The 13,214-nt window shown below is 50.2% G+C and overlaps 1 protein-coding gene across 1 annotated transcript in view; it reads right to left on the bottom strand.

The window, feature by feature from the left end:
• Nucleotides 1-11,571: 11,571 nt before the first annotated feature.
• Nucleotides 11,572-13,214, bottom strand: part of FNTB (farnesyltransferase, CAAX box, subunit beta) — a 56,576-nt gene continuing 54,933 nt past the window's right edge. Inside the window, exon 12 of the mRNA XM_024568530.3 lies at nt 11,572-13,030. Coding sequence (XP_024424298.1) covers nt 12,899-13,030 — 132 coding nt within the window. The 3' untranslated portion in view covers nt 11,572-12,898. The remainder of the gene's footprint in view (nt 13,031-13,214) is intronic.

Genomic DNA, 13,214 nt, shown 5'->3' with positions numbered 1-13,214 from the left:
CTTGGTGGTGGTGTCTTCTTGCCCTTGCACAGGCCAAGATGGTTAAGAGAAGAGCCCTGTGAAGGGGAGCGGTTCCCTTTTTGTTCTAAAGGCTCAGCTCAGTCTGGGCAGGGCAGGAGGTGGATAAACTAGTAGTGGTGACTTTGCTCACTGGGTAGAAGCTTTTAAAGTTCCAGCAGGTTGTCCAGGGCAACATTTCTAGATCCAGTTCCTGCTAAATGAATGACCTTTGGGGAGCTGGTAGCCCAGAGCTGTGGGTTTGGGTTTCTCCTGGTAATGAATGCCCAGTTCAAAGGTGACAGGTGTTCTCTAGGATCTTTCAGTTTCTAGAGTTCCAGTACAGGTAGAGGAGGCAGCAGAGCTGGCAAGCGCTGGAAGTAAAGGAGGCTTCAACAGCATCAAGTTAACTCGACTTGGGCTAGGGACCAACACCAGCCTGAACCTGTTTGACCTAGAAGAGGATTTATGGCCATAATACAGCTCAGTTTTGGCTTTTGGGGGAAGGGATGTCGGGGGCTCTGGCTGATAGGAAATATTGTTGTGCCTAGACCAGAGGAGAGAGTAAAGGCAAATCAGTTCTTTGCTTTGTCTCTCTAGAATGGTAGTGCCTGGGGTCCCTATGAATAGGATGTCAAATCCATAGTATCTCTTTTTGTTTAATTGGGGTTGGCAGGTGGGACATGTTTCTACAAGAGACATTTTTGTAACATGATCAAACCAACCCCACCCCACCCCCGACCACAGTTGCAGTGAGGGCAGTAAGGATGGTGGTGGAGCATTGCCCTATTGATTAAAGGTACTCCATTTCAAGACAAAAGAAACAGGAATAAAAAAATTGGAATGAGAACTTGGGTGATCTCTTAGGCCCTCAAAGTTAGCTTGCTTTCTTCCTCTTTCATTGCCCATGACTACATCTCTTTGTATGTCTGGCCTTAATTATAAACTCCGTATCACACAGTTGGCTTGGCCAAGGTAGGCATTAGAACCGAGCTGCAGATTCTAAGCCACGTTGATGAGATGGAGTGCAAAGCAGGGCACTTGGTAGACAGCAAACAGGAAGGGGCATTTGAGCCAGCATGGGGATAGGTGACGTCCCTGAGCCAGTATATTGGCTGGACAAGGGGTTCACCTTTAGGCTTCTCAAAATTTCAGTAAACCAGTTGGAAGAAAAGAGCCACAACAGATAGCTGATGCACCTGGGTAATCTGAAGCACATAACTGACTTGCTGAGCAGACTGGCAAGTGGTGGAGGGAAGGTGGTACCACTGGGAGCAGCTACCTGGAAAAGGGGGCAAGGTAAGAGACCCAAGCTAGAGGTGATGCTTTCTAAATGGGACAAATGGAAGTCACAGCCACGTTCCTTCTGGTATGTGTGTCAAAGGAAGCCAGTGTGTGTGCTCACCAGGACACCGGGGTTTGACCGTGATGTATACAGCAGTGTTACCCTCTCCTTTGTTCTCTCCATTGCGTTCTGGACAGTGCTGCATAAAGCCGGGAACCTGGTGATTTGCTTGGTTACTACAGCAGGTAGCTTCATTGAGGGTCCTCTTAAAAGCGCCTCTTTCTCTTATCAAGAGGTGAACTTGATATTTTCCTACCTTTGCAATTGCCCCAAGTAAAAAGAAGCACTTTAAGTGGCCCAGCTTTTTAAATTCTTGATATGCTCATCTCGTTCTAGAGGAGCCACAACTTCAGCAAAGAATTACCTCAGCTCACAGGGCTATCTTAGCTGGGAAAGGTTGAAGAAACAAGACTGAGTAGATGATAGAAGAGACAGGAGTGTTTTCTGCGCGGCCTCTGGAGAGCCAGCCTGCCTGAGTGCAAAATCCTGGCTCTGTGGGACATAGCTGGGAAGCCTCAGGTGAGTCACCTCTCGCCCTGGTGTCCTCATCTATAAAGTGATATAATAACAGTACTATGCTAACCTGGCACCCGCCCTCCCGGGAACACTGTGGCGCCTTTCCCTCCCGCCCTTCTTCCCCTCAGGCGCATTACCTTTACCTTCTTTGGTCTCTTAACTTGCTTCGTGAGCCCATTTCTTCTACAGCTCACTTGTACCTCTGTGAGGTTCTAAATAAACTTTATCTTACTGTTTTAAAGAATAGTATTCACCTCATAAGGTGGTTGTGAGGGTTCAGTGAAATAAGCTTATAATGTGCTTGACCTTGGGACCAAGTGAGCACTCGGGTAGGTACCAGCTGTCATTATCTGCACGAAGCTCATGACCAGGGCTAAATCTGCAAGATGGGACGGACGGTCGAGCTCCTGCAGCCCGCTGTGGAGTGTGTGAGAACGGACTTCTCGGTATCTCGCAAATGCTTCCCGCCCCTGAGACGTGTCCTGTCCTAACAAAGCAGAGGGAATAAAGAGACAGTGAGGGAACCCCAGGACTGGACTAATGCATTCTTAAAAACTGAAGGGGCCCCAATGGCTGCCTTACTCAGATCTGGTGTCAGCCTGAGCGAGGCTCTGCCATTCAGCGGCGCCTCTGAACTTGGGACATTTGACATTCTACCCAGGAAGAATTGCCCAGAAGCCCCCATCGAGTTGCTACTGGAAGCGAGGTCCTTGGCCCATGCCCCAGGGGTGTTGGCTGCTGAAAGGATCGCTGGGCTCCTGTTCCCCTGAGCTAAAGCACGCTGTGGCCCAGCAGCCCAGAGTCAGTTTAACAAGCTCTCCCAGGCAGTTCTCATGCTCTCAGGTCTGGCTCCCAAAAATAAAATAGGCCAGGGAACAAAAGGAAGATGTTGAGGAAAGTTTCGCAACCCTGGTTTCCTGAGGCAATACAAGGACAGTAATAGCACGAAGGTGTGAAGGCGGAAGTGTGAAAGCCCTTGAGCTGTGCCTAACAATTCTTAGGCCTGTCTGCCTTCATAGGTCTCGTGCAGTGCAACCACTTCTGTTGGAGTTTTGTTGAAATATGGAGTGAATAAACTCCATCCTTCAGTGCATTAAAATCCTTAAAGGGGAAGTAAATGTATGTTGAATACCAAAGGATGGTAAGTAACCAATAGGCTTTGCTTGATTTCTGAAGGAACTCATGACAGACCTTGAATCTGTTTGAAAAGCAGCTGGGTTTGGGAAATGAGAGACACCCTGCTGGCTGGATTGGAACCATTAACTGCTACCACACTGCATACTTTGTAGAGTTCTCCATCCTGGGTTCAGTCCATGTTTCTGCCATTCCTGGTGGTCCGCACCATGCGAGGCACAGGGATAACTGCACTCCCGTCTCATGCCTGCCTGCGGTTCCCACTGGGGCCTGGTTAAGATAGGGGTTGAGCCCTGGCTGGTGGTGCTCAGTGGGTTGAGCACCAGCCTGCCAACTGAAAGGTTGCCCATTTGATTCTGTCAGGGCACATCATGGGTTGTAGGCGAAGTCCTTACTTGGGGGTGTGCAAGAGGAAAGCAACTGAAGTTTTTCTTCCTCCCCCACTTCCCCTCTAAGAAATAAATCTTAAAAATCTTAAAAATACACATGAAGGGGTTAAACCCTTGTTACTCAGACTTTCCGGGGCGAGGTGGGGACCGACCACCCTGTTGTCTGTGTGTGGTCTGAGGCGTGGGCCCCCGTGCTCTAGCTCACCCTGGCTGATGTGTGTTTGCCTTGTGCACATGTGTGCGGCACACACCCAGTAGGATGGGCATGTCTAGAAGAGAGCCAAACAGGTGGCCCTGGACAATTCACAACCAGCCAAGCAGGTTCCCTTTTGTGTCCTGTGCTGGTGCCAGCTTCCCCAGCAGGCCCATTCTGACTGCCAGCCCCGTGTAGGATTGTTTTCCTCCGGTGTCCATTGCAGGGGTGGGGCCCTTGTACACCCACAGCCTTCTCTGGGCAAAATTATTCAGCACGGTCTCTGCTGTGAATTTTAAATGACAGGAAAATCAAGGATCCAATGTTAAATCTGTGCCAGAACCTTCCACTCCAGTGCTGAACATGGCGAAGGTTTGTGTCTCCTGCCAAGAAAAACAGACCTGATGGCTACCGTGGCAGGCCTGTTGGGAAAGGTGCACACTCCACAAACCAGCTCCTGCCGGGGCCCAGCGAGCTGTGCAGAATCTGGCACAAGAAATAACCAGTAAGATTTCACTCCTGCGTGGAATCTAAAGAACAATATAAACAAATGAAACAGAAACAAACTCACAGACACCGAGAGCAGACCAATGGTTGACAGAGCTGGGGCAGGGGGAGGGGAGAGGAGGGGACTGGGTGAAAAGGGTGAAGGGATCGGAGAAGTACAGGTCGGTAGCTACAAAACAGCCACGGGGATGTGAAGCACAGCACAGGGAATAGTCAGTGATATCGTAAGGATGTGTGGTGCCAGGTGGGTACTAGAAATGTCGGTGGAACACTTCGTAAAGTATATAATTGCTAACCGCTATGCTGTACACCTGCAACTAATACAAAATAATATTGAATGTAACAACATGCATACTTTGAATAAAAAATAACCAAGTGGGTGAGAAGAGCTGCCCTCCATACCCCTGGTCACTCATCACCAGCCAGAGGAGTTCAGCTGGCCATGTGGCTCCCACACACAGGCTTGAGAGCTTCATTGTGTCATATCTCCCGGTGCCATCAGCAGCTTGAAGGTGGCAGGGACAGATCTGGGGCTAAAGGACAGTGGCCAATGGCTTTGGGCCAAAAGGCCACAGCAAGGCCAGCCAGCTAAGAGAAGGAATGTCACGTCCACAGCACATACCTACTGCAAGGCTAGCAGTAGACTGCCCGTAGGGGAACTCTGGTTCGAACTGCCTGTTTCCCACCTGGGAAGTGAGCCCAGGGTCCCCTCCTCTGCAGAGTGCTGCCATGAACACACTGGCAGGCATTCCGACTGGAGCTCCCATGAGGCCAGGATTGGTCTTTTACTTGTTGCTACACCCCTAGCACAGTTCCTGGCCTGCCACAGCTACCCTGTATTTGCTGCACACAGGCACAAAATGCACAGGTGTGTGTGTGAGCCAGTGTATGGTTCCCCAGTGTATGTTCATCTCTGCACTTGGAGTTCAGCTCTGGAGTTGCCCCTGCGTGAGTTCAAGCCACGGTAATTGAGCATCACGTATTAGCCTACCGCTCTGCCAGGCACTGGGAGTTTCAGGGCAGCTAAGGAAGCCAGGTCTTCAAGAAGCTGAGAGTAGGTAGAGAATAGATTCTTGCACACGGCACAAAAGTGCATGTCAAGGCTCTGATTGCCAGCAGAGTTCAGAGGTTGGGGCCCTTAATGAGAGAGGGCTGGCATATGGAAGGGACAAGGAACAGGGCTGGGCCATAGCTTCTCGAGCTCTCGCTATGCTGTCCTTCCTTCCTCCCTGTAAGAGCCCAGACTTGGGCTCCCTTGCGGCTGACTGGGAGGCTGGGTGGAGGCTGTTGATGAAGGGAAGGTGGGCCAGAGCCTTTGCACTGCATGGGCTGATCACCCTTCACATCCCAGCACATCACTGGCCTCCTTGGTATCGAGGCTTATGGCAGCTGCTGCTGCTCCTGAGAGAGGGGAAGTACCTGCGGGCAGGAGGCCAGCAAAGCATCCGCCTTCCTGGGGAGCATGGCGCGATCCCCCAGGTTCTCATTTCACCATCACCGTCGTCATCCCCTTAGCAGTGGCGCTACCTGGAGGGCTCTCACCATTGGCCTGCCAGGCACCTGGGGCGCAGAGCCCCTGCAGCCCTGGGGTCCACCTCGCCGTCCTCTTGATAGAGCTGTGACATGGATCCTGCTGACTCTGGGACCCTCTTTGTCCCATCTGCTCAGGTACAGCAGATGGGACATGACGTCTCACGTCCAAGGTAACTCACATGTGGTACTCTTTATTTTGTAAGAATGTAATGTGGCCAAAGCTTGAGAATAGAACTGAACCCTACCTGATGCCCTCGTTGTCCAGTGTCAATGATTATCAACGTGCAGTACTTGCTGAGAGAAAGGGGGTTAAAAATGCATTATTTTTACTAAGAAAGTATGGGTATGTCAGAGAGACACAAACCAGTGAAAGGAGCTCCTAATGACCAAAGCCAGGGGCAAGGTGAGCAAGAAAATAAACTAGTATTGGAACATATCTCAAGGTATGAAATAAGTATTTATGAGTCCATCCTAATGTAAATACATGCTTGTATAAATAAATAAGTGGAGAATAAACAAACCTCCCATACAGAAGAATTCCAAATAATTTACATAGCTACGTCCCCATCAAGGGCGTTGGTGTAACTCCCCATTCCCTAAGTGTGGCTGTGCGCAAGGACTTTCTTCTGTGGGAAGGGGGAGAAAGAGGAGCCTGAGGGAGGGCACCCTGACAAACCAGGAGATTAAGGTGACAGCATCAGTGACCAGCCAGGCTGGTAGCACGTCACCCTTGTCAGCATGTAAGGAGAGGGCATTTACCTCGGGTCTTCCCCCAAACCCAGAGCCCCGGTGTAATCATGAGAAAAAACCACACAAATTCCAATTGAGAGACATTCCGCAAAACCCCTGACCAGTGCTCCTCAAAACTGTCAAGGTCTCCCAAAACAAGTCTGAAGAATTGTCACGACCAGAAGCAGCCGAAGGAGACATGACAGCTAAATGGAATGAGGTATCCTGGATGGGATCCTGAGAAGGAGCATTAGGTAAAAACTAAGGAATCTGAATGAAGTATGGACTTTAGTTAATAAAAATATATCAATATTGGTTCATTAGTTGTAACAAATGGACAATATTCATGCAAGGTGACTGCAATAGGGGAAATTGGCTACCCGGTACAGATTGACAAAAAAAAAAGTTTATTTAAAAAAATGCATTATCGTTCTTGTTATTTTGTAAGAGCTGTGTTTCCACAGGGGGAGGAGGAGAGCAGAGGGCAGGGGAAGTTTTCTGTTTAGTGGGGTTGGTGATGAGTATTCTGTCGCAGCTGCCTGGTTTTGTTCTTGGATGTGCCTGAGAACTAGGAGGGAGGAACATCAGCTGCCAAACCCCGTGCTCTGGACCTCCTGCACCAGCTGGTGGAAAGCAGAGGTGAGGCGGTTATTGCAGGGGAATGAAAGAGGATGTCCAGGAAATGGTCAGGCGTGCCGGGCCAGCCTGGAGAAGGCTGGCTGCCACTGGGGCTGCGGTCAGCTCCCAGAAAGCCTGATTCACCATGGCCTTGCTGTGAGTCATGCGGGGTCACTGTCTGCAGTGGAGTGGCACACATTCAGTGCAGGGAGCATCATTCTATGCCAGAAACTTGGCAGAAAGTGGGAGATGGGTTAAAAGGGTGACGTGAGCCTGCCCCTACTGTTTGTTGTCACCATCCTGGTCCAGGTAAGAGATGGGGCAGGCCTCCGAGGCCTCAGTCACCCAGCCCTAAACAAACCCATGCATGTTTAGCTATGTTCCTCCCACCCCCTGAGACCGCCCGTTTCACCTTCCTTTCGAGACCTGGAGTGGTGGAAGGGCATGGCCTTGGAGGCAGCAGATCTGGGTTCAGGTTCAGACTCCACGACTTGATACCTAGGAAACCATGGGTGATTCACCTAAGCTCTCTGACCTGTTTCTCTAGTTGTAAAATGCAGATAATACACCTGCCTCGCCCACCTCATGAGGCTGAGTCAAGGATGGAATGAGGAGAGGCAAGAGACCGGGAAGCACTCTCTTAGGGACATTGTTTGGGTGGATGTGGCAAGGATGGTCGTTGTTCTTCGGTCACCAAGTAAGGACCTTCCTGCATGGCCAGCTAATCTGGGATAAAGTTTTGTCTGACTTAGGACGTTTTGGTTGCAAGTAATAATAAATCCAACCCAAATTGGCTAATAGTTAAAAAACCCAGAGGCAGAGGAGACTGCAGAAGCAGGGTGATCAGGGTCTGGTTATGTTTCTCAGTCTCTCAGGGAACCTTTGGTCATGAGCTTCTAAAGCTGCTTTGCTTTTAGGTAGGGAAATGGCTTTTTAGAAGTCCCAGGCCACCATTCCACCATCGCTAATAAGAATAGCTGCTGTTTTTCTTATTATAACACGTCTAGGGCTCCTTTCTTTGGTCTATTTCAGGCCTTCTGCTTGGCTCCGAATCAGTCACTGAGGCTAGGATGAGCCATGTTTATTGGCTTAGACCTGGGTTATTACTAAACCTGAACGAATTAATGGAGCAGAGAGAGGGGGATTAAAATGATTGGCTTAGGCCAATCAGGGCTTTGCCCTGAGGGTGGGAGGGGGTCAAATCCATGCAAGCCTTTTGTCTGCCCCAGTTGGGAAGGGGAGGAACGGATGCCATCAATGACCACTACAGGTTTTTATCGCAGTAAGAAGTCACCGTGGTGGAGAACAAGGGTGATTAGCCTCTCTAGCATCATTTTCCCCCTTTTGGCTACAACTCTAATTTGCATTTTGGGCTTCATTCTTCCCAGTTCTTAGACTGTGTTCCTCTGTTGGAGCTCAATTTCCCACTCATCAAGAATGTGATCAAGACTCAGGGCAATCAGCGCACTGTATCTGGCCACTGGACCGCTTCTCAGACAGGCTCTTGGTTTGATCAAACCAGGGAAACACAATGATACTCCCTGGGAAGGAAGGCTGGGACTGTGCCAGTTGCTCTTGTCTGCTAAACTTGCCCCTAAGAGGATGTGAGGTCTGGAGCTATTGCTGCTGCCATATTACAACCACATGGAAAGAGCCTGAAGTTGGAGCTAACACAGAGAGATGGAGCGAGGGGGAGAGACCTACTGAAGTCACCCACGCCGCCAAACTAATTCCCTGGATATTTCCGTTTACCATCAACACATTTCCTGTTTGCTTTAAGCCAGTTTGGGTCAAGTTTTCCGAGTTGCAACAATGTCTTAAACCATACAATTCTCCTTCCTGTTCAAAGACAATGAATGCCCAGAGCAGTGCATGTGGGTGGCTAGAATATTTGCCCAACTTCGCCATTTGTCATTTGACACTAACATCCCATGGAAAGTATCCCAGCCACAAAAGAGTGAATATGGATGAGATTTAGTCTAGATCAGGGGTCAGCAAACTACAGCTCATGGGCCAGATCAGGCCCGCACCTGTTTCCATAAAGTTTTATTCGGACACAGCCACACTTTGCTCATGTCTGTTTTGTGCTGCAGTGGCAGGGCAGGGTTGAGTAGTTGCTTGCAAAGCCTAAAATAGTTAGTATTTGGCCCTTTGCAGAGGAAGTTTGTTGCCCCCTGGTGTTGATGGTGAAAGAAGCAAATTACTTCTCCCCTAAAGAATACGTGTGTCCCCAGATGGAAGCAACACTGAGTGGCCCTGCATCAGAGACCTCTGTGTCCCGTTAACACCAGGTTCGATTATCAGTGTTAGGAAAGCAGACTTTCACAGAACTGAACTTATCCCAGACAGTGAATGGGAGACATCCTACATCTTTAAGATTTGGTTTATGCAGTACCTATATCTTATTAGCCCCGGTCATAGTGTCTCAGAAGCCTACAGGCGTAAAAGCATCCTTTTTCCACCCCAGGCCATTACCCCTCCCTCTGAGTTGGGATGCTAAAAGCTACTGGCAAATTCCAGTGGTAGCCCAGTGACCCATTTCCATCAGGAGGTAGGATGGATGTAAACAAGGTGGGAGTAGAAGTTCTTCAGTTTTTGTATTGGTGCGGCAGCATTGTTATCTGTGCATCTGACATCTAAAGCTGATGGCTTCTACTTCTACCAACAATATAGTTCACCCGGGGGCAATTGGGGAGCTCCAGTTTTAACTCCCAGCTATCCAGCCCCCCCCGCCCAGAAATACAGCATAGACAGTTAATATTGGTGAAATAGCCAAGGTCACCCCCTTGGGTTTTCTAAACTAAATCGCGCTGCTAAGTTAAACTGCCAGGAAGCACCATAGCGAGGCCTCAGGCTGGCCCTCAGTGGAAGGCCATCGCGGCAGAGTTATGTAATATGGCCTCTGCTTTTGTGCGAGGTCTTCCTGAGAAGTGGCTCCCTCAAGAGCACTGCTGCTCTGGCCACACGTAGTGGCCAGAATCCACTCAGGGCTTCTAACTCCTCGAAGAGAAGGCAGTGTAGGGACGAATACTGCTGTGTGGGACAGTATTGTTATCTCGGGGGAGCTTGCACTGGCTTATCCACAAGGCTCCCCTTCTGCTCCCAGTAGGGACTGGCGGCCTCCCCAACTTACACAGCACTCAACCTGGGTGTGAGATGGACCCACGGGGGAAGTTGGGGCTCATCTGGACGTAGACATCTGCAACTGTTTTCTACTTCTCACCTGATGGGGGAAATATTCGTTAGGAGTAACCCACCTTGAGTGCCTTCTACTTAAGGATCCCCATGAGAACTCTGAGAATTTACCTGAAGGTCCCACCTGAAGGCTGTTCAGGGCAGGAAACCCTCCCAACAGCTGGAGCAGAAAGGAAGTCCCATGGTATGCCAGTAAGAGTCTTATTCTGAGGTGAGAGTACCAGCAAACGGCCCTCTCTTCTCTACTTGGCCAAACTTTACCTGCTGTTTTGGACCCCGCCCGAATCTTCCCTCCTTGGTGGAAAGCCAGCTCACACTGAGCAATCCCTCCTGTCGCTTCACCACACCAGTTACTGCTGCAATTTATCTCAGAATACCTTGGGGCTGTTGACTGTGAACAAAAAGCCAGATATTTCTCCAGCAGAATGTGCTTATTTGGGAAAAACAATTGTAATCCTGTGCACGAGACAAGAAGACAGGATGGTGGCGAGCCATGTGCAAGTCAGGTTGGCTAAAACAAAGAGGAAGCTCTTCCATAGAGGGGGAAGGGGGTTGGGAAGGGCTATGGACACTTTCTGCTTTGCTCTCTGCGCCCCACGTAGGGCGTGAGAGCTCCCTCTCCTGGTCACCCTACTTCACTTTAAATGAGGTTTCTGTTAATTAATTTTTTACAAGGCTGCTGGTACACTGTGCACGGACAGTAGATAGTGGAATTTTAGAATCTCTGGTAGGGTTGGCATTTTTGTTGTAGCAATGGGGATGATGCATTTCAATATGTTGCTTTGTAATCCAGCCCTTTTTAGCAGAGCAAAAATAACATGCAGGCAGGAACTATATTCCAGGATGTGGATTTGGTTTACACTCCACCTCTGAGGACACCCTCTTCTTGTCCATCAAGGAGAGTCAGGCCACAGAGCACCCACCTTCTTGGTCTCCCTTGGGAAAGAGTCTCTTGCCAGATGAGGAAGAAGGCCGGGTGACCACAGGATTCTGACCTGTCCCTGTGACAGCTCCCCTGCCTCTGGCCAGGACGCGCACCCACCCACTCATTGCTGAACACCTGCTTCAGGACTCAGGAGCACAGTCCCTGCTTATAGTCACGTCCGGACCCCCAGACAGACCAGGCAACGCAGTGTGCGGGGTGCTGGGACAAAAGTAAAGCGAGCCGCTCCAGGGAACTTGGGAAACACAGCTTTTCCCACTCTTTATTAGGCCCGCCATGTCCTCAGCTGGAGAAGGTCTGCGAGGGCGGAACCCACGTCAGACCTCTTCGTAATCACTAACGCGCCTGGCGTGGAATCTCGCCCTCAGGAGGAGACTGGCGACGGTGAACGGCCTGCAACAACTCCCAACACTGAGCATTCTGAAGGAACTTTCTTAGTGCCAATCACAAACGAGAGACATCATAGAAAATGTTATTCCTTTATTATTTCAAGGAGACAATACATAGTCCAATACACCAAAGCAATAGGGAATTAGAGGCAGCAAATGGCCAGAGTTTTTGAGAAGAGTCTCAGGCTGCATCTCTGAGCTCTCATCTGCCCACAGCCCATGGCTGCCTACGTGAAAGCCCGGTCAGCGACATGGAGCTCGCTGCGGCCGTAGCAGTGGACAGATGACCCAGCGCGACAGCCCACTGACCAAGAAAGGGTTCCGTGTGAGCAGCAAAGGCTGAACACACCAGGCAGCACTCAGCCCTGCCACAGCCTGTTCACGCGGCTACCGCCAGCGTGTCTAGCACTTGATTTTATTTCTCTGAGCCTGGAGTGGGCAGAATGTGAATAAATCCTGAGTCAGAAATTAAGGTGAAAGACTTAGTAGTATTAATACTCTGGATGAGCGAAGACAACACTGTCTTTGAAGAGCATGGGCTGGGGCTCTGGTGGAAACAGATGGAAAGACGCAGAATTGGCCACGGGCTGCAGGTGCTGCCTTGCGGCCATCAGAGGGGTTTTTCACGGTACATGATGGGGTGGGGTGAGGGCGTGGGCCCTGGGGCTGCTTCCTCTGGCACAGAGTTGAATTCGACGTTAATTTTCCACTCATAATTGGTTTCCCACACCTGGAGCTAAAGCAAGTTCTGCCCGTGCACCAAGCGTGCCCTTCCAGAGACGTGTGGCTCAGTTCTCCCGCGTGGAGGAGGAGGGACTCACAACTCAAGGAGACGGCCCTCCCCCAGCCTGGCTCTTTGCCACTGCAAACGAGGAAGGCGAGAGCCCTGGGATCCTCCTAGTGAAGCCCCACCATGGTTTCTTTCTCTGGAAAATTCATCTTGCCAAGGAGCAGATTTATTTGCTCATGGGAGGGCACCGTCCTGGCGACTTAATGGTGGCGTGCAAGTGGGAATCGCAGTGGTAGATGCTCATACTCATACTCATGGACGTCATTCGTTTCAACAGAACTGTCCGGGCTGGAGAGCAGGTGGGGACGGGCTGCTTCTTCCCAGCGTGTACTGTTCCCCCACCAACCCTGGCCAGATCCAAGTGGGTTTAGATGCTGCACATGCTGATAGATTTTTGGTTTGTCAGGAGTGGAAAGAATTTTTTTAACACTACATCACTGTGTTCTCCAAACCCAGAGTCACCGGTTTTGTTCTGTTCGACAAGAACGGGCGATCACAGCTCCACAGTGGCCGAGGCGTGTGCAGCACAGATGGCAGTATGTATCGACACGTATAAACCTCGGTCTCAACAGGTGAACACGGAGCTGCAGCGAACACAGAGACTCGGGACCCTGTGGCCTCTAGTCGGTGGAAGGCTCTGCCGTTGCCTCATCCCTGTGCTCCTCGAAGCCCGGGACCGGCTTCTGCAGAAAGTGCATGGTGGCCTGGATCACCTTGTCTGGCCCAATGTTGTACACAGGGTGAGTGGGCTGCTGCGAAGAAAAGAACAGAAGCCACTTAATCGCCCTGGCAGTCTTGGAAATTTGACCCATTAAAGTGCTTGTAAGAACTTAGCATAAGGAATCATCAGAGATTCACAGAGAGGTTTATCACACAAGGCCCTACCGTTCCACAAGAGGGGATTGATAAAAACCATTTCATAGTACATGGGACGCA

This window comes from Desmodus rotundus, chromosome 7, assembly GCF_022682495.2.
Source record: "Desmodus rotundus isolate HL8 chromosome 7, HLdesRot8A.1, whole genome shotgun sequence".
NCBI lineage: Eukaryota > Metazoa > Chordata > Mammalia > Chiroptera > Phyllostomidae > Desmodus > Desmodus rotundus.
This window is presented reverse-complemented; position numbering and strand designations above follow the sequence as displayed.